This window comes from Zootoca vivipara, chromosome Z2 (genome assembly GCF_965207765.1).
Source record: "Zootoca vivipara chromosome Z2, rZooViv2.hap1.1, whole genome shotgun sequence".
Taxonomy (NCBI): Eukaryota; Metazoa; Chordata; class Lepidosauria; order Squamata; family Lacertidae; genus Zootoca; species Zootoca vivipara.
In genome coordinates, this window is record NC_142585.1 from 46,070,968 (window position 1) to 46,092,208 (window position 21,241).

The 21,241-nt window shown below is 45.7% G+C and overlaps 1 protein-coding gene across 1 annotated transcript in view; it reads left to right on the plus strand.

Moving 5' to 3' along the window:
* The first annotated feature begins 1,307 nt into the window (after positions 1-1,307).
* Positions 1,308-21,241, plus strand: part of NR5A1 (nuclear receptor subfamily 5 group A member 1) — a 43,833-nt gene continuing 23,899 nt past the window's right edge. The window contains exons 1-3 of the mRNA XM_060270249.1: positions 1,308-1,409; positions 16,159-16,300; positions 18,431-19,128. Of these exons, the coding sequence (XP_060126232.1) occupies positions 1,308-1,409; positions 16,159-16,300; positions 18,431-19,128 (942 nt within the window). The remainder of the gene's footprint in view (positions 1,410-16,158; positions 16,301-18,430; positions 19,129-21,241) is intronic.

Genomic DNA, 21,241 nt, shown 5'->3' on the forward strand with positions numbered 1-21,241 from the left:
TGTCCCGTGGCAACGGGGGCGGGGGCGGGGGTACCAGCCCCTCTAAGGGCCCTTCCTTCGGCGCGCGCGCGCGCTGGGTCCTTCCCAATCCCTTATTCGCAACTTGTAGCCTTTCGTCTCCGCTGCTACTCCTGAGTAGCCCCGTCGGGGCCACAACGAGTCCATGGAAGCCAGTCTGCATCTGGGCTGATGATGAGGACGGGACATTTCGTCTTGGGGCTGCGCGGGGAGGTATTGTGGGGGGGGGGGTAGGAAAGTGGATTAATCCTTTCCAGAAGATGGAAAACACCCCCTAAAACAGCAATTTAACACGGATTTGACTGTCTAATGAGACCATTGATCCATAAAATGAAGGCAATAATCAATGAAGAGCGATACCTCAGGTTAAGCGCTTAACTGGTTCCGGAAGTCCGTACTTAACCTGAAGCGTCCTTAACCTGAAGCACACTTTCCCATTAAAGCAACGGAAAGTGGATTAATCCGTTCCAGACAGGGTGCGCGGAGCACTTAAACTGAAGCGTACTTAACCCGAAGCATAGCTGCCAAGTTTTCCCTTTTCTCACGAGGAAGCCTATTCAGCATAAGGGAATTTCCCTTAAAAAAAGGGATAACTTGGCAGCTATGACCCGAAGTATGAGTGTCATTGGTTCTGGAAGTCCGTACTTAACCCGAAGCGTACTTAAACTGAAGCAAACTTTCCCATTGAAAGTAACGGAAAGTGGATTAATCCGTTCCAGACGGTCTGTGGAGTACTTAACCTGAAGCGTACTGAACCTGAAGTGAACTTTCCCACTGGAAGTCATGGAAAGTGGATTAATCCGTTCCAGACGGATTATATTGAAAGTGCTCAACCTGAAGCGTACTTAACCTGAAGCGAACTTTCCCATCGAAAGTAATGGAAAGTGGATTAATCCGTTCCAGACGGGTCCACGGCGTACTCAACCTGAAGCTTACTTAACCCGAGGTATGACTTTAATTCGTTCTGGACGTCCGTCCTTAACCCGAAGCGTCCTTAACCCGAAACGCACTTTCCCACTGAAAGCCATGGAAAGTGGATTAATCCGTTCCAGTTGAAAGTGCTCGCCCTGAAGCGTACTTCACCCGAGGTAGAACGGAGCCCTACCTCTCCACTCGCCAGCACCCTCCTCCTTCTTACTCCCGCCCGCCCCCTATCCCACCTCCACCCCCAACGCCCCCCCTCACCCTCCAGAGACGCAGCGAAGCACAGCTATAAAGGCGGCTGGCCTCCCGGAGCGACGCCGATTCCGGCTCAGAGCTCTCCTACTCCTTACTCCAGAGGAGGAGAGATGGATTATTCCTACGACGACGATCTGGACGAGTTGTGCCCGGTCTGCGGCGACAAGGTGTCCGGGTACCATTACGGATTGCTCACCTGCGAGAGTTGCAAGGTAAGGGACAAAATAAAGAGGATTCTTCTTTGGCCGTCCCTCGGAGCATAATAATAATAATAATAATAATAATAATAATAATAATAATAATAATAATAATAATAATAATAATAATAAATAAATAAATAAATAATAATTTATTTATACCCCGCCCATCTGGCCACTCTGAGCGGCTTCCAACAGAAATATTAAAAGACACTCATTTCTTCAAGATTAAAAGCTTCCCTAAACAGGGATTAGTTACAGCTAGGTAGCCGTGTTGGTCTGACACAGTCAAAATAAAAGAAAAAATCCTTCCAGTAGCACCTTAGAGACAAACTAAGTTTGTCATAGGTAAACAGGGATTGTCTTCCATCAACAGGGTTCTAACAATGGATCCCTAAGTGACCGGGGAGGCCAATTCTGGACCCCCACGTCCTTCCACAGTGGGGACACTGGTTTCCAGGCAGGAGTTGATCCCAGTGTGGGTTTGCCAAGCACGTTTCTCCCTTGCGTCCTGAGTTCGAGTTTCCACCTTAGAGCCCAACTAAGTTTGTCATTGATATGAGCTTTCGTGTGCATGCCCACTCTTTCAAATACGCATCGAGGGACGGCGATCCGTGCCTTGAAAGGGGCTAATAATAATATTATTATTATTTATACTCCGCCCTTCCCAGTCAAGACCGGGCTCACAACAAAAATATCAACGCAGGTATAAAAGAAACAATTCAATTCAATTCAACTAAGAGAACTGAATCATAGAATGTAGTTGGAAGGGACCCCCAAGGGTCTTCTAGTCCAACCCCCTGCAATACAGGAATCTCAACTAAGGCATCCATAACAGATGGCCAGCCAACCTCTAATAGTAATTTGGTCATCTAGAGAATTATCTTCTGTGTAGGGTTTCTGTAGAATCTACAGAAACCCTACACTTCTGTTGGAAGCTGCTCAGAGTGGCTGGGGAAGCCCAGCCAGATGGGCGGGGTATAAATCATAAATTATTATTATTATTATTATTATTATTAAGATGTAAAAGAAGAGAAATACTATCGAAAAGTATCTTGTACCACAACCCAAGAATAATGGAAAGAAGGGGGAAGGAGCTGATAGAAGATGGAGATTAAAGGAATTATTCTTAGAGGACGGAAATATAGTCCAAAAAGCGGGATAAGTGCTTTATTTTATTTTGAACTTTTATTTTGATTATTTTGAAAAGAATTGAAAGCAGGGTACACCGATAAATAGAGTATGGGACGCCGGGAAGGCTGTAATAAGGGGATTTTTTTAGAAGCCAAAGTAGTTGGAAGAAGAAATAATAATAATAATAATAATAATAATAATAATAATAATAATATTTACAGGTGAAACTCGGATATATCTTAGTAATCATATTTTTAATTATATATATATATATATATATATATATATATATATATATAGTTATTATTTCCATAGAACATTACATTTGGAATTGAGGATTTTGTCCATTCATATAAATCACCATATATTTCAATTCCATTCCGTTTGTAGATACATATGGATATGCATATTTTAATTATAATATTATTATATTTATGGTCAAAGAGAAAAACAGCTACCAGATTTTTAGAAGACATCTGAAGGCAGCCCTATTTAGGGAGGCTTTTAATCTTTAATCGATTATTTTATTCTTCTGTTGGAAGCCGCCCAGAGTGGCTGGGGAAACCCAACCAGATGGGCGGGGTATAAATAATAAATAATAATAATAATTATTATTATTATTATTTAACAAATTCTCTAATCACATTCTCTTTTGGCATGGCAATATGCAGGTGAAACACGGAAAATTAGAATATCGTCGAAAAGTGCCTTGATTTCAGCAATGCAACTTATTATTTTTTCTTTTTCTTTTGACAAATGCTTTCTTTTGGAAATTCCACAGTAATGAAACAGATAGTTACAATCATACAAAAATAAACATCCCTATTACATTTCATTAATGACATTCCACTTACAATTGACAAATGATTACAATAATTGGCAAATAATTACAATTACAACAAATCAAGGCTTGGCATATCTTGCTTTGCATGTCACGCATCCATCTCATATATTGGTTTCACCTTTTAGAATCCTAGAATCCTAGAGTTGGAAGAGACCCCAAGGGCCATCCAGTCCAACCCCCTGCCAAGCAGGAAACACCATCAAGGCATTATTGACATATGGCCATCAACCCTCCACTTTTAAGTTGCGTTACTGAAATAAATGCACTTTTCAACGATATTCTAATTTTCCTGTATAGCCCGCCCATCTGGCTGGTTCTCCCCAGCCACTCTGGGCGGCTTCCACAGAATATTAAAATACCATAATCTATTAAACATTACATGTTGTTGTTTAGTCGTGTCCGACTCCTCCATAGCTGTCAATTTCTCCCTTTTTTAAAGGGAAATTCCCTTATGCTAAATAGGCTTCCTCTAGAGAAAAGGGAAAACTAGATAGCTATGTGGCCGACATGACTAAACAACAACATGTAATGTTTAATAGATGATTGTATTACATACAATAATGTATTAAACATCAAGATGGCCGAAGAATGGATGCTTTTGGATTCTGGTGCTGGAGGAGATTCTTGAGAGTCCGATGGACTGCGAGAAGATCCAACCTCTCAATTCTGAAGGAAATCAGCTCTGAGTGCTCACTGGAAGGACAGATCCAGAAGCTGGGGCTCCAAGACTTTGGCCACCTCATGAGAAGAGAAGACTCCATGGAAAAGACCCTGATGTTGGAAAGGTGGAGGGCACAAGGAGAAGGGGACGACAGAGGACGAGATGGTGGGACAGACAGAGGACGAGATGGTGGGACAGTGTTCTCGAAGCCACCAACATGCTCCAAGACTTTGGCCACCTCATGAGAAGAGAAGACTCCCTGGAAAATACCCTGATGTTGGGAAAGATGGAGGGTGCAAGGAGAAGGAGAGACAGAGGACAAGATGGCTGGACAGTGTTCTCTAAGCCACCATCATGAGTCTGACCAAACTGCAGAAGGCAGTGGAAGACAAGAGTGCCTAGCGTGCCCTGGTCCAGGGGGTCAAGAAGAGTCGGACACAAATAATAATAATAATAATAATAATAATAATAATAATAATAATAATAATAATAATTTATTTATACCCTGCCCATCCGGCTGGGTTTCCCCAGCTGCTCTGGGCAGCTTCCAACAGAAAATAGAATAAAATCATATATTTAACATTAAAAGCCTCTCTATAGCCTCTCATTTATATGAATGGACAAAATCCTCAATTACAAATGTCATGTTCTATGGAAATAATATATATATATATATATATATATATATATATATATATATATATATATATATATATATATATATAATGTAATTAATATTTCTGAGTTCCACCTGTAACTAATATATTATTATTATTATTATTATTATTATTATTATTATTATTATTATTATTAGCCCCTTTCGATTAAACATTAAAAGCATCCCTAAACAGGGCTGGCTTTAGATGTCTTCTAAACGACTCAACAACAATTAAACCTTAAATGCTTCCCTAAACTTAGTGGCCTTCTTCCTAGGAAGGGGAGAGGGAAGAGAGGTCTGAGATCAGAGTTGGACACCCCCCCAGAAAATGTTTCAGGGCAGCAGCGTTGGTTTGTGGGGGTCGAAAAATAAATAAATGCAGGCTCCCCCCTCTCCAAAAAACTGCATAGCGCTGACTGAATAAAGACCCCCCCCAAAAAAAATGGGATTATCATAATAAATGCCGCATTAGAAATTGGGCGTCTGAACTGCAGCGCCCTAAAAAACCCCAGCGCAAAAGCGTCGGTGTAATAACAATAACAATAACAATAACAATAACAATAACAATAATAATAATAATAATTGATGGTGGTTCGTTTTATAATACATGACGCTGGACGTGCGTATTTAAAAGAGGGTCCTCTTTTAAGGGACGGGGCTTGCAGATCTTGGCAGGGCGAGAACGGGATTGGAAAGGAAATAATTCGGATGCAAAGAAAATCTGAATTAGGATGCGGCAAGGCGAAAGGGCCAGAACGGGATTGGAAAGGATGCAAAGAAAATCTGAATTAGGAGGGAGTTTGCAAATCTTTGCAGGGCGCAAGGGCGAGAACGGGATTGGAAAGGGAATAATTCGGATACAAAACAAATCTGAATTAGGAGGGGGCTTGCAAATCTTTGCAGGGCGGAAAGGCGAGAACGGGATTGGAAAGGATGCAAAGAAAATCTGAATTAGGGTGGGGCTTGCAAATCTTGACAGGGCGAAAGTGCGAGAACGGGATTGGAAAGGGAATAATTCGGATGCAAAACAAATCTGAATTGGGAAGGGGTTTGCAAATCTCGGCAGGGCGAGAAGGGGATTGGAGAGGGAATAATTCGGATGCAAAACAAAATCTGAATTAGGAAGGGGCTTGCAAATCTTTGCAGGGCGGAAAGGCGAGAACGGGATTGGAAAGGATGCAAAGAAAATCTGAATTAGGAGGGGGTTTGCAAATCTTGCCAGGCAAGAATGGGATTGGAAAGGGAATAATTCGGATGCAAAAGAAATCTGAATTAGGAGGGAGCTTGCAAATCTTGGCAGGGCGAAAGGGCGAGAACGGGATTGGAAAGGAATAATTCGGATGCAAACCAAACCTGGATGTTTGTCGCTATCACTGCTTGAAAAGAAAATAGGATGCAAAGAAAATTTGAATTATTTGAATTATTCTGGCCGCCGCTGCTTCATTGTGATGTAAAATAGCGATCGCTGCTTCAGTATTATTATTAAAATTAATCCTTAATTTTTTAAAAACGAGATGGATGGATAGAATTTGTGGTGGTATGTTTGTATATTTGTCTGTAGTTGTGTGTCGGTGTTTGTACTTACGGAAATTTGCAATAAATATAAATGGGGGGGGGGAACCAATCATTACAATCAAGCCACGCTACTTATATTAGCAACATAATTATATGTATAAAGGTAAATAGCTCCCAAATTATTGTTAAACACCTTTTTCCCCTTAAGCGCCAAGCCCTCCGCATGGAACTGAGCCCGGTTTTGGCTGGGGAGGGCGGGGTATAAATTTATTATTATTATTATTATTATTATTATTATTATTATTATTATTATTATTATTATTATTATTATTATTATTATTTTGGATAACCCAGCGCTTCAGAACAGTCTTTCATTAATTCCAGCTCCTTTCCCCATATTCTGTTGAAAATCCAGTACATATTTCGACGTTCCCTCATCTTCATTTTCTCCGGCACGCCTCTGAGGAACCCACAATCTGGCCTCAGTTCCTTTGGTTTCCCCCCTTCTCTTCCCTGTTTAGGAAAGCTTTTAATGTTTAAGAAATTAGTGTATTCTGATTAAATTAGATATAAATTATCTATGATTAAATTAGATGTACATTATCTATTATTAAATTAGATATATATTATCTATGATTCAATTAGATACAAATAATCTATGATTAAATTAGATACAAATCATTAATTTAATAATACTTAATTTAACCTATTATTAAATTATTAAATTAGATATAAATTAAATTAGAGGCCGCAGGGGGACTGCGAATGTTTTTCGCTTCTCCTGGCTGGAACCCCGGTTTTTACGCATGGCGAGTTTTAAGGGGTCCTGATTCCCGATTTTTACGCATGGCGAGTCTTAAGGGGTCCTGATCCGGCGCCCCAAAATCGCCACTCCCGTTCAGGTGCGGTAGGTTCCCGAGGTCTGTTCTGGGGCGCATAGTTGTCCACTTTTCCCTTTTTCTCGCGAGGAATCCTATTCGGAATAAGGGGATTTCCCTGAGAAAAAGGGAAAAGTTGACAGCTGGGGGGGGGGGTCCAATCCTTCCCCTGCGCGGCCTTTCCGTCCCTAAAACCCTTTCCGAAAAATGCGCGCGGTGGGAATTATTTGGAAATCTGATCGGAGAAGGAATTAAACTCTTCTGGAATAAAATGAAACCGACTGATTTGAGGGCGATTCGGATCAGGAAATGCGTCCGCGGAAACGCATCGCGCTCTGGCGTTCTCAAAAGGAGATTCCAAAAAGGAGACCCGTCTTTTGGAGACCCGCAAGTCTTAGCACTTCATATTATTAAAAGCCTTAATTTGATGGCAAATCCGGTGTCTCCATCTAATTTTGAAGACTGTTTAAAAAACGATTTCGAAGAACCGGATTAGCTATCCTATTAATTAGCAGTTCATATTTTTAAGAGCCTTAATTTGATAGCAAATGGGGTTTCTCCATCTAATTTGAAAGACTACTGTATTTAAAAAATGATCTTGAAGAACCGGACTTGCTCTCCAATGAATTAGCAGTTCATATTATTAAGAGCCTTAATTTGATAGCAAATGGGGTTTCTCCATCTACTTTGAAAGACTATTTAAAACATGATCTTGAGAAACCGGATTTGCTATCCAATGAAGGGAAGCCCCGACGACAAGAGAGTAGAGGATGAATTAAGTCACATGATGGAACAGTTAAAGAATGATGTAGTGAAATGTTGAATGGGAAAGAAGATCAGAATGATGTATAAAGGAAATGATAGGGAAAAGATTTTAATAGAGAAATAATATGTTTAGGGAATTGATATTTGAATGTATTTTAATCTCTGTTGGAAGAATGCCTGGCTTGTGTAACAAGGGTGCTATGGGCGGGGTACAAATAATACCTATTATTATTATTATTATTATTATTGTAACAATGCCTGGCTTGTGTAACAAGGGTGCTATGGGCGGGGTACAAATAATATTTGTTGTTGTTGTTGTTGTTGTTGTTGTTGTTGTTGTTGTTGTTGTTGTAACAGTGCCTGACTTGTGTAACAAGGGTGCTACAAAGTTCAGGGATTTAAGGATTTAATCTTGTACATCTACCAAAGATTATGTATGGATTTAAGTTAACAAATGTTTAATAATGTTTAATAATGTTTAATAGATTATTGGATTTTAATATTCAGTTGGAAGGCGCCCAGAGTGGCTGGCTGGGGAAACTAAACCGGATGGGCGGGGTACAAATATATTATAAATTAATAATAACAACAACAATAATAATAATATATTTATAATATATTATAGTGCCTGGCGTGCTATGGTCCATGGAGTCACGAAGAGTCGGACATGACTAAACGACTAAAAAACAACAACATTATTATTATTATTACAGATTATGTGATTGGAAGGCAGACACATGTGGAGGGGGGTGGAGGGGGATGACGATCAACTGAAAATGGATTCTACCGTAGTTTTGTATTTAATTTTGATTGCATGAAGATTAGTTCAAGTAAGGAAATGATGTATGTAAGATAATTATGTATGTCTAATGATTTTAATATTTTTCTTTTCTCTAAAAAAAATAAATAAAAGTAAAAAAATGAAACTCAGAAAAAGAGAATATCGTCAAAAAGTGCATTTATTTCAGTAATGCAACTTTTTATTTTTTTAATTTTAATTTTAATGTAATTTTTCCCTTTTAATTTTGACAAATGATTTCTTTTGGAAATTCCACAGTAATAAAACAAATAGTTGCAATCCTACAAAAATCCACATGGCTACGACATTCCATTAATGACATCCCATTTATAATTGACGCCACCGACAAATAATTACAATGACAACAAATCAAGGCTGGACATATCTCGCTTTGCATGTCACGCATCTATCTCATAGATTGGTTTCACCTTTTAAGTCGCATTACTGAAATAAAGGCACTTTTTGACGATATTCTAATTTTCTGAGTTTCATCTGTGTGTAAGATAATGTATATGTAAGATAATGTATGTATGTATAATAATTTTAATCTTTTTCTTTTCTCTAATTAAAAGAAAAGAAAAGAAAAGAAAGAGCCTACGGAAAACAACCTAGGGGAGAGTTGGGTGTGTGGATGGGATGGCAATGATTTTCCAAGAAAGCGCCTTGCATATTTTTACGCGCGGGGAAATCTATGGCTGCACTCCCGAGGAGGACCCTGCGCGCCTCTTTTTCTGGAGCCCCGGTGGGGAATCTGGGGACGTTTTCCTGTGAGCTTGGGTGTGGCAGTCGGTCAGGGTGTGTGGATGGGATGGCAATGATTTTCCAAGAAAGCGCCCTGTAGATTTTTACGAGCGGGGAGATCTATGGCTGCGCGCCCGAGGAGGACCCTGCGCGCCTTTTTTTCTGGAGCCCCGGTTGGGGATCTGGGGACGTTATCCGGTGAGCTTGGGTGTGGAAGTCGGTCAGGGTGTGTGGATGATGGGATGGCAATGATTTTCCAAGAAAGCGCCTTGCATATTTTTACGCGCGGGGAAATCTATGATTCGCCGACTCTGCACGCCCGAGGAGGAGCCTGCGCGCCTCTTTTTCTGGAGCCAAAAGACAAAAAGAAAAATGTAACAAAAAGCAAAAATAAAAAACGAATCCATACATAATCATAAGCACATTTGAACATTGATAACATTGAAATTAACTTTACATAGTCGTATATTGCTCAAATACAATTCATTATCTCTATGGACTTCCTCCTATCCTCCCTTCTATTAATAACTAATTCAACACTTTCTAATTCTTATTCACCTTCTTTTTCTAAATTTACTCATTATAAATCTTATTCTTGATCCTTTTTCCTGACATTTTACCAACACATAAAAATATAGTTACATAAAAATATAGTTTGGATCTTGAAAACTCATTACCTATTTTTCATTTATCTTAAATCATCCTCCATTAATCAATTTTGCTTCTACAACCACTTTATACTTCCACTTCCTTTATTAAATATTTTTAATCTTATAATTCTTCTCTAAATAAATTTTAAATTTCTTCTACTCTTCTTCCACTGATGCTTCTCCCCGGTCCCGGATTCTCCCAGTCAGTTCAGACAGTTCCATAAATTCCATCAGCTTCATCTGCCAATCGTCCACTGTAGGCATCTCTTCAGATCTCCAATTCTTTGCTAATACAATTCTAGCTGCTGTTGTGGCATACAGAAAAAAAGTAACATCTTTCTTTGGCAGTTCTTTTCTTGTAATCCCAAGTAAAAAAGCCTCTGGGTTCTTAACAAACGTGTTTTTAAACACTTTCTTCAACTCATTATAAATCTTACCTCAGAAGCTCTTTACTTGGGGGCAAGTCCACCACATATGGTAAAAGGTTCCTTCCACTTCTTTGCATGCTCCATGTCCGCTCCTCTGGAGCAGCAGAAAACAACCTTTCTCCCTCCTCTATATGACATCCTTTGCTTTATTTGAACATGGCTATCATATCACCCCATCACCTTCTCTTCTCCAGGCGAAACATGCCCAGCTCCCTAAGCCATTCCTCATAAGGCATCATTTCCAGGCCTTTGACCATTTTGGTTGTCCTCCTCTGGACACGTTCCAGCTTGTCAGTATTCTTTTTGAACTGTGGTGCCCAGAACTGGACACAGTACTCCAGGTTAGGTGTGACCAGAGCAGAAGACAGTGATACTATTACTTCCCTTCATCTAGATGCTATACTCCTATTGATGCAGCCCAGAATTGCATTGGCTTTTTGAGCTGCTGCATCACACTGTTGACTCATGTCAAGTTGGTGGTCTGCCAAGACTCCCAGATCCTTTTCACATGTACTGCTCTCAAGCCAGGTGTCACCCATCATTTCAATTTTTTTTTGCACTTTCCATTTCTCCCTGTTCAAATCCATCTTGTTTGCTTTGGCCCAGTTGTCTAAGTGTTTCTCAACCAGTGTGCCTCCAGATGTTTTGGGACTACAACTCCCATCATTCCTGACCACTGGTCTTGCTAGCTAGGGATGATGGGAGTTGTAGTCCCAAAACATCTGGAGGCACACTGGTTGAGAAACAATCTGTTCAGGTCATTTGGAAGTGTGATCCTGTCCTCTGGGGCAGCATTTCTCAACCGGTGTTCTGCGGCACACTACTGTGCCGCGAGACGCTGGCTGGTGTGCCGCAACCAGAAGGGCGATTTGCATTGTCACGTCGCTGAGCCGCCGGAAAGGAAGCCGGCCGGGTCACGACACGAGGCGAGCGCCCGCGTCGTGACCCGGCTGGCTTCCTTTCCGGTGGGTCAGTGATGTATATTGGCGGCCGCCAGGCACGTGACAATGCAAATCGCCCTTCACGTCGCGGCAAAATTTAGAGTCGGCATCCAGCCGGAGGCCAGAGAGGGCGCCGCCACCTGGGGAGGAGGAGGCAGGCGGGGAAGGCTGCACAGGGCTTCCCTTCGCCGGGCCAGAGCGGCGGCGGCTGCCTGGGGCGGCTGGGAGGGAGGCAGCGGCAGCTGCGCGCTCGTGTCTGCCCGCCTGGGGTCTGTGCGTGCCGTCTAACGTGTCCCCGCTCGCTCCGCAGGCTCTGCGCCTGGTGGGTCCGCCTGGCTACTGCGCAGCAGTTCTTTAGTGGCATGCTTTACGTCTCCCCTTCAAACTAAACTAAATATAGGGCGGCACAGAGTTGGTGTGCCGCGGGATTTTTTTTCATAGAACAAGTGTGCCGTGGCCCAAAAAAGGTTGAGAAACACTGCTCTGGGGTATTAGCCACTCCTCCCAATTTGGTGTCCTCTGCAAACTTGATCAGGATGCCCTCAAGCCCACCCCCAAACTGACTTGAGCACTGGTCCTGTTAGCTAGGGATGGTGGGAGTTGTAGGGCAAAACATCCCTCCGGCTGCTTGGGGACTACAATTCCCATCATCCCTGACCACTGGTCCTGTTAGACAGGGATCATGGGAGCTGTCGTCCCAAAGCAGCTGGAGTTTGGGGGTGCCTTGAGATGTAGTCTTAAAAAAAATCTCTCACCTTGTCTCACTCTCTGGCTGGGGAAAGTGAATTCCTTCCCTTAGTGTGAGTGCCTGGAGGTGGTTGGAGGATGGATGGCGGCTAATGGATTGAGGCTGAATCCTGACAAGACAGAAGGACTGTTTCTGGGGGACAGGAGGCGGGCAAATGTGGGGGACTCCCTGGTCCTCAATGGGGTAACTGTGCCCCTGAAGGACCAGGTGCGCAGCTTGGGAGTCATTCTGTGGGCAGGTCCATTCTGTGTCCAGGGCAGCTGCGTCTGGGACGGAGGATGAGACCCTACTTGCCCACACTGTCTTGCCAGCGTGGTGCATGCTCTAGTTACCTCCCGCTTGGACTACTGCAATGCGCTCTACGTGGGGCTACCTTTGAAGGTGACCCGGAAACTACAATTAATCCAGAATGCGGCAGCTAGACTGGTGACTGGGAGCGGCCACTGAGACCACATAACACCAGTCTTGAAAGATCTCAATTGGCTCCCAGTTCATTGTCGAGCACAGTTCAAAGTGTTGGTACTGATCTTGAAAGCCCTAAACGGCCTCGGTCCTGTATACCTGAAGGAGCGTCTCCACCCCCACTGTTCAGCCGTTCAGTTAGAATTAGAATTATTCAATGTAGTGCTCCCTCTTCATCAAAGTCCCAGGGCGGCTCACAACCAATCTGAAATTCAGAATTAACAATTGTGTGGCAAGTCGGCACTGCTTCCCTCCCCCCTCGCCTATGGTTCTTGAATCCTGGCTGAAGGTTGATTACAGAAGGCAGAATATGAAAGGGCGTAAATTATCAAACACACAAACATCTCTCCTCCCCGAATCACCTTGAAAAGGACACAAAATGTTAATTGGCTGAATGCCTGGTTGAAGGAAAACATTTTCACTTCAACATCTTTATAGACGACTTGTTCAATTTCTTCCACATCTTTATCAACGACTTGGATGATGGGCTTGAGGGCATCCTGATCAAGTTTGCAGAGGACACCAAATGGGGAGGGGTGGCTAATACCCCAGAGGACAGGATCACGCTTCCAAAAGACCTTAACAGATTAGACAACTGGACCAAAGCAAACAAGATGAATTTGAACAGGGGGAAATGTAAAGTACCAAACGTGGGCAAAAAAAGAAAGGAAGAAAGAAAGAAAGTATGGGTGAGACCTGGCTTGAGAGCAGTAGATGTGAAAAGGATCTAGGAGTCTTGGTAGACCACCAACTTGACATGAGTCAACAGTGTGATGCAGCAGCTCAAAAGGCCAATGCAATTCTGGGCTGCATCAATAGGAGTATAGCATCTAGATCAAGGGAAGTAATAGTACCACTGTCTTCTGCTCTGGTCAGACCTCATCTGGAGTACTGTGTCCAGTTCTGGGCACCACAGTTCAAGAAGGATACTGACAAGCTGGAACGTGTCCAGAGGAGGGCAACCAAAATGGTCAAAGGCCTGGAAACAATGCCTTATGAGGAACGGCTTAGGGAGCTGGTTATGTTTAGCCTGGAGAAGAGAAGGTGAAGGGGTGATATGATAGCCATGTTCAAATATATCAAAGGATGTCATATAGAGGAGGGAGAAAGGTGGTTTTCTGCTGCCCCAGAGAAGAGGACACAGAGCAATGAATTCAAACTACAAGAAAGAAGATTCCACCTCAACATTAGGAAGAACTTCCTGACAAAGAGCTGTTCGACAGTGGAACTTGCTGCCAAGGAGTGTGGTGGAGTCTCCTTCTTTGGAGGTCATTAAGCGGAGGCTTGACAGCCATCTGTCAGGAATGCTTTGATGGTGTTTCCTGCTTGGTAGGGGGTTGGACTGGATGGCCCTTGTGGTCTCTTCCAACTCTATGATTCTATGTGATGTGATGTGTTGTGATGTGATGTCTGTGTCCAGGGCGGCTGTCTACCAGCTCAATCTGGTACGCAGGATGAGACCCTACCTGCCCGCAGACTGTCTCGCCAGTATGCGGATGATACCCAGCTCTACCTCTTTTTCAAATCAGAACCAGTGAAGGCGGGGAAGGTCCTGTGTGAGTGCCTGGAGATGGTTGGAGGATGGATGGCAGCTAACGGATTGAGGTTGAATCCTGACAAGACAAAAGTCCTGTTCATGGGGGAAAGGAGGCTGGCAGTTGTGGAGGACTCCCTGGTCCTGAATGGGGTAACTGTGCCCCTGAAGGACCAGGTGCGCAGCCTGGGAGTCATTCTGGACTCACAGCTGTCCATGGAGGCGCAGGTCCATTCTGTGTCCAGGGGAGCAGGATGAGACCCTACCTACCCGCGGACTGTCTTGCCAGTGGTGCATGCTCTGGTTATCTCTCGCTTGGACTACTGCAATGCGCTCTACGTGGGGCTACCTTTGAAGGTGACCCGGAAACTACAACTAATCCAGAATGCGGCAGCTAGACTGTTGACTGGGAGCGGCCGCCGAGACCACATAACACCGGTCCTGAAAGACCTCCATTGGCTCCCAGTACGTTTCCGAGCACAATTCAAAGTGTTGGTGCTGACCTTGGAAGCCCTAAACAGCCTTGGTCCTGTATACCTGAAAGAGTGTCTCCACCCCCATCGTTCTGCCCGGACACTGAGGTCCAGCACCAAGGGCCTTCTGGCGGTTCCCTCGTTGCGAGAAGTAAGGTTACAGGGAACCAGGCAGAGGGCCTTCTCGGTGGTGGCCCCCCCCTGTGGAACGCCCTTCCGTTAGATGTCAAAGAAAAAAACAACTACCAGACTTTTAGAGGACATCTGAAGGCAGCCCTGTTTAGGGAAGCTTTTAATGTTGATTAGATTATTGCATTTCAATCTTCTGTTGGAAGCCGCCCAGAGTGGCTCGGGAAGCCCAGCCAGATGGGCGGGGAATACATAATAAATAATGATGATGATGATGATGATGATGATACAGTCTTGTCCCTTCTGCACCCGAGCTTAATCTGTGTCGGGGTTCACCGAATCATAGCCCTTGCTCTGGAAGGTCTGGCATATTTACTAAAGCGAGAGTTCCCCTGGGCATACTCAGAGAACATGTTTAAATCTTCCTCCCAAGGGACAGATGCTTTGGGCAGGGCGGGGCTTTCAAGGCGAGGAGTGTGGGACCCACCTGTGTTCCCCGTTAATAATAATAATAATAATAATAATAATAATAATAATAATAATAATAATTGTAGTTTCCGGGTCACCTTCAAAGGTAGCCCCATGTAGTGCATTGCAGTAGTCCAAGCGGGAGATTACCAGAGCATGCACCACGCTGGAGAGACAGTCCGCAGGCTGGTAGGGTCTCATCCTTCTACCCTGGACACAGAATGGACCTGCACCTCCATGGACAGTTTTGAGTCCAAAATGACTCCCAGGCTGCGCAGCTGGTCCTTCAGGGGCACAGTTGCCCCATTCAGAACCAGGGAGTCCCCCACACCCACCTGCCCCCTGTTCCCCACAAACAGTCCTTCTGTCTGGTCTGGATTCGACCTCAATCCGTTAGCCGCCATCCAACCGCCTCCAGGCCCTCACACAGGACCTTCACCGCCTTAACTGGTTCTGATTTGAAAGAGAGGTAGAGCTGGGTGTCATCCGCAGACTGAGGAACACCCAGCCCCATAATTTGTGGGGAATTATGGGCATTTCCAGACTCCTAGTCCAAGCGAGAGATAACTAGAGCATGCAGCACTCGGCTCTAATAATAATAATAATAATAATAATAATAATAATAATAATAATAATAAATTATTTATACCCCGCCCATCTGTCTGGGTTTCCCCAGCCACTCTGGGCGGCTTACAACCAAATATTAAAAACAATACAGCTAACCAATCTGTTAGCCGCCATCCATCCTCCAACTGCCTCCAGGCTCTCACACAGGACTGTCCCCGCCTTAGCTGGTTCTGATTTGAAAGAGAGGTAGAGCTGGGGGTCACCCGCATACTGAGGACCACCCAGCCCCATAATTTCTGGGGAATTATGGGTACTTCCGGACTCCTCAAATTTCTCTCACACTTCCTCCCCGCACGTCTTATCCCTCAGGGCTTCTTCAAGCGAACGGTGCAGAACAACAAACATTACACGTGTACCGAGAGCCAGAATTGCAAGATCGACAAGACGCAGCGCAAGCGGTGTCCCTATTGCCGGTTCCAGAAGTGCCTCGTTGTGGGGATGAAACTCGAAGGTGATTCCCGTCGGCATAGCCTTGGGGGCTGGGCATAGCTGTCAAGTTCTTCCCTTTTTTCAAGGGAAATTCCTTGATGCTGAATAAGCTTCCTTGCGAGAAAAGGGAAAACTGGACAGCTATGGGGGTGTGGGGGGAGTGGGCGAGTTGTTGCAAGCCGGAAGGGAGGTGCTGACTGCAAAAGCGCCTTCTGCCAAGGGGGTGGGGAGGGATCCTGACATCCAGGCTATGTCTCGGATCAGGCATCCCTAAACTCGGCCCTCCAGGCTTTTTGGGACTACAAATGGGAGTTGTAGTTCCAAAACATCTGGAGAGCCAAGGTTGCCTATGCCTGGATTAACGGATGGATGGATTAATGGATTGATGGATAAATGGATTGATGGAATGATGGTTGGATATATTAATGCAGGCATAGGCAACCTTGGCTCTCCAGATGTTTTGGAACTACAATTCCCATGATCCCTGACTACTGGAGTTAGGGATCATGGGAGAGCCAAGGTTGCATATGTCTGCATTAATCCATCTTTCCATCTTTCCATCTTTCCATCTATCCAAACTGGGCTCTCCAGATGTTTCAGAACTACAACTCCCATCATCCCTGGCCACTGCCCCTGTGAGCTAGGGATCATGGGAGTTGTAGTTCCAAAACATTTGGAGAGCCAAGGTTGCTTATGCCTGCTCCAGATGTTTTGGAACTACAACTCCCATGATCCCTGGCCCCTCGCCCTGTGAGCTAGGGATCATGGGAGTTTTAGTTCCAAAACATCTGGAGAGCCAAGGTTGCCTGTGCCTGCTCCAGATGTTTTGGAACTACAACTCCCATGATCCCTAGCTAACAGGGCCAGTGGTCAGGGATCATGGGAGTTGTACTTCCAAAACATCTGCAGCAGGTATAGGCAACTTTGGCTCTCCAGATGTTTTGGAACTAAAACTCCAATGATCCTGTTGATCCCATGATCCTGTTGGATGTTGCTGCCTCTGAGCTAACCGCGGCCAGGAGGGCTTTTGCTCCGGCCCAAACAAGCCATGGGGATGCAAGATCTGCCACTATTTTCTTCCTCGTTCCCCCTCTTAACCCCCGTTGCTTTTCTCATGGGAGTTGTAGTTCCAAAACATCTGGAGAGCCAAGGTTGCTTATGCCTACTCTAGATGTTTTGGAACTACAACTCCCATGATCCCTGACCATCTGAAGGCAGCCCTGTTTAGGGAGGCTTTGAATGTTTAACAGATTACTGTATTTTATTTTTCTGTTGGAAGCCGCCCAGAGTGGCTGGGGAAACCCTGCCAGATAGGCGTGGTATAAATAATAATTTTTTGTTGTTGTTATTAGTGCATTTCCTGCCTAGGTCGTGAGAACGCAAAACCTTCGCTGGCGAGCACGTGCGTTTTTCAAAAGAGTGTGCGCCTCCATGCACAGCATCCACCACCCAAACAGCAATGGACTACAATTCCCATCATCCCTGACCACTGGTCCTGTTAGCTAGGGATCATGGGAGTTGTAGGCCAAAACATCTGGAGGGCCAGAGTTTGGGGATGCCTGCTGTAAAACATACATAGGCAGCCTTGGCTCTCCAGATGTTTTGAAACTACAACTCCCATGATCCCTAGCTAACAGGGCCAGTGGTCAGGGATCATGGGAGTTGTAGTTCCAAAACAGCTGGAGAGCCAAGTTTGCCTATGCCTATTTTGGAACTACAACTCCCATGATCCCTAGCTAACAGGGCCAGTGGTCAGGGATGATGGGAGTTGTAGTTCCAAAACATCTAGAGCAGGCATAGGCAACCTTGGCTCTCCACATGTTTTGGAACTACAACTCCCATGATCCCTAGCTAACAGGGCCAGTGGTCAGGGATCATGGGAGTTGTAGTTCCAAAACAGCTGGAGAGCCAAGTTTGCCTATGCCTATTTTGGAACTACAACTCCCATGATCCAAACTGGGCTCTCCAGATGTTTCAGAACTACAACTCCCATGATCCCTATTCCTATTAATTCAGCGTTCCCTCTGAGTTGTTGTTGAGTCGTTGACGAGTCCACCGCTCTTAACCACTACAACCCGCTGTCTTCCCACGACGTCTGATGCCTTTCCCCCGCTTTCTCTCCCTTTGCCCTGCCTTCCCCTCCTCCCTGCAGCCGTGCGCGCCGACCGCATGCGGGGCGGCCGGAACAAGTTCGGGCCCATGTACAAGCGGGACCGCGCCATGAAGCAGCAGAAGAAGGCCCTGATCCGCGCCAACAGTTTCAAAGTGGAGACGCCGGCCCCGCCGCCCATCGTATCCTCGGTTCAGGCGGCCGTGGAGTATGGCTTGAGCCATCACCCCCACCCTGGGGTGCCGAAGGCGATGCCCTTGCCCAGCAATGGCTCCAGTGGTGGCAGCAGTGGGATAGGCAGCTTGGCCGCCATGACGCCTGTCGACTACGAGCGCAGCTCCTACGGGACGCCCACGCTGGCCGTGCCCACGGTGCCCTTGGGGTACCACTACCCACCCTTCGCCAGCCGGGCCATCAAGTCCGAATTCCCGGACCCGTACGCGGCGCATCCAAGCGAGGCGGCCCCGGCAGCGTACCCGTACCCGGAGGTCTACCCCAGTGGTGGCGGCGGCTCCCCAGCAACGGGGACCGACATGCCGGATGTGATCCTGAAGCTGCTGCAGCAGGAGCCCGACGAGGCACAAGTCAAGGGCCGCATCCTGTCCTGCCTGCAAGAGGAGCAGAGCAAGGGCCGCCACGACAAGCTCAGCACCTTTGGCCTCATGTGCAAGATGGCGGATCAGACCCTCTTTGCCATTGTGGAGTGGGCGCGTGGCTGCATCTTCTTCAAAGAGCTGGAGGTGAGTGGGGAGGGCGGGGGGTCGAACCCACAAACTACTCTCATGTTTCCCCGCGGTTGCTTTGTTTGGTTCCGGCGAGGGCGCCTTTGAGCACGTGCAGAGCGCCAGCAGCGGACGCAGGGTAAGTCTTCCGCCGGATAAGGACTCCCGCAGCTTCGCCTGCGCTCAGTAATTTATCATAAAGGTAAAGTCAGGTATCCCCAACCTCCGGCCCTCCAGATGTTTTGAGACTACAACTCCCATGATCCCTAGCTAACAGGACCAGCCTTGGTTCGGTTCAGTTTAGTTTGATGTGTTTGTCTCTTTAAGTTCTGTTTTGCTATGTGGGTTATATGGGGATATATATATATATATACCGTATATATACACACACACTAGCTGGCCCGGCCATGCGTTGCTGTGGCAATTTTGAAAAAATGGAAGTAGAAATGTGATGTTGTAAAGCAGGCATTCCCAACCTGCGGCCCTCCAGATGTTTTGGCCTACAACTCCCATGATCCCTAGCTAACAGGGCCAGTGGTCAGGGATGATGGGAATTGTAGTCCAAAACATCTGGAGGGCCAAAGTTTGGGGATGCCTGCCTTAAGGGACCCCTGACCATTACATCCAGTCGCGGATGACTCTGGGGGTTGCGGCACTCATCTCACGTTATTGGCCGAGGGAGCTGGCGTACAGCTCCCGGGTCATGTGGCCGGCATGACAAAGCCGCTTTTGGCGAACCAGAGCAGGGCACAGAAATCCCGTTTACCTCCCCTATTGATCTACTTGCACTTTTGACATGTTTTCGAACTGCTAGGTGGGCAGGAGCTGGGACCGAGCAGCGGGAGCTCGCCCCGTCACAGGGATTCGAACCGCCGAGCTTCCAATTGGCACGTCCTGCTTGTGGTCTTCCCCGGGGTCTTTGTGGGCCACTCTGGGGAATGGGCTGCTGGCCTGATCCAGCCAGTGCCTGCAAGCCCCAAATCTTCTGGGAACGGACAGAGAGGCTCATCTCGCTCTCAGGCAAAAGTCCTTTCCCGACCACTGCTAATCTCCCTTTGCTGAGATGTAGACATCACAATTATTTCCTTCTCCAAAACACAACCGTCTTCTCCCGAGCATTTCTGGGGAAAATATTTGAATTGTTCAGCAGAATCCCTGATCTGGACTTTGTGTAGAAACGAAATCTCTCCACCGCAAGAATGCGCTGACGTCAAGAGCAGCCACAATAAGACAAACACGGCAGAGAAACGAAGAAAGAGATTGCGGACAAGAAGCGGGGTTCGGTCCTTTATGTAGTTCAATTGGTTGGCACCCTTAACCCTCCTGGATCCGTACCAATCCAACTGGAAAGCCACACTGCACGAAAAGCTAAGAGACTTGGGATTCTCCCCACAGGCCTTGATAGCTGCAGGCTACCATAGAATCATAGAGTTGGAAGAGACCACAAGGGCCATCCAGTCCAACCCCCTGCCTAGCAGGAAACCTTTCTCCCTCCTCTATATGACATCCTTTGATATATTTGAACATGGCTATCATATCACCCCTTAACCTTCTCTTCCCCAGGCTAAACATAAAAGCAAGAGCAATAATCCGCCAACGAGTTTGGGATGTGGAACTTCAATGCAATGTGAGCAAGATGAATAAACATCCAGCTATAAAAGACAATGGGAGAAGATTTCCCCCAGCAAAGTATTTGTCAAAATTACAAATACATTTACCCTACTGTCATCTACTTTACTGCAGGGAAGATTCGCAGGCAAACCATATGTGGAATGAATCTGCCCCTGCGGTATGTCAGAGAAACTGCCTTCAAGCCCCAAATCTCCAAAACTTTGGCCACCTCATGAGAGAAGAAGACTCCCTGGAAAAGACCCTGATGCTGGGAAAGATGGAGGGCAGAAGGAGAAGGGATGGTTGGACAGTGTTCTCGAAGCTACCAACATGCTCCAAGACTTTGGCCACCTCATGAGAAGAGGAAAATCCCCTGATGTTGGGAAAGATGGAGGGCACAAGGAGAAGGAGATGACAGAGGACGAGATGGTTGGACAGTGCTCTCGAAGCTACCTACATGCTCCAAGACTTTGGCCACCTCATGAGAAGAGAAGATTCCCTCATGTTGGGAAAGATGGAG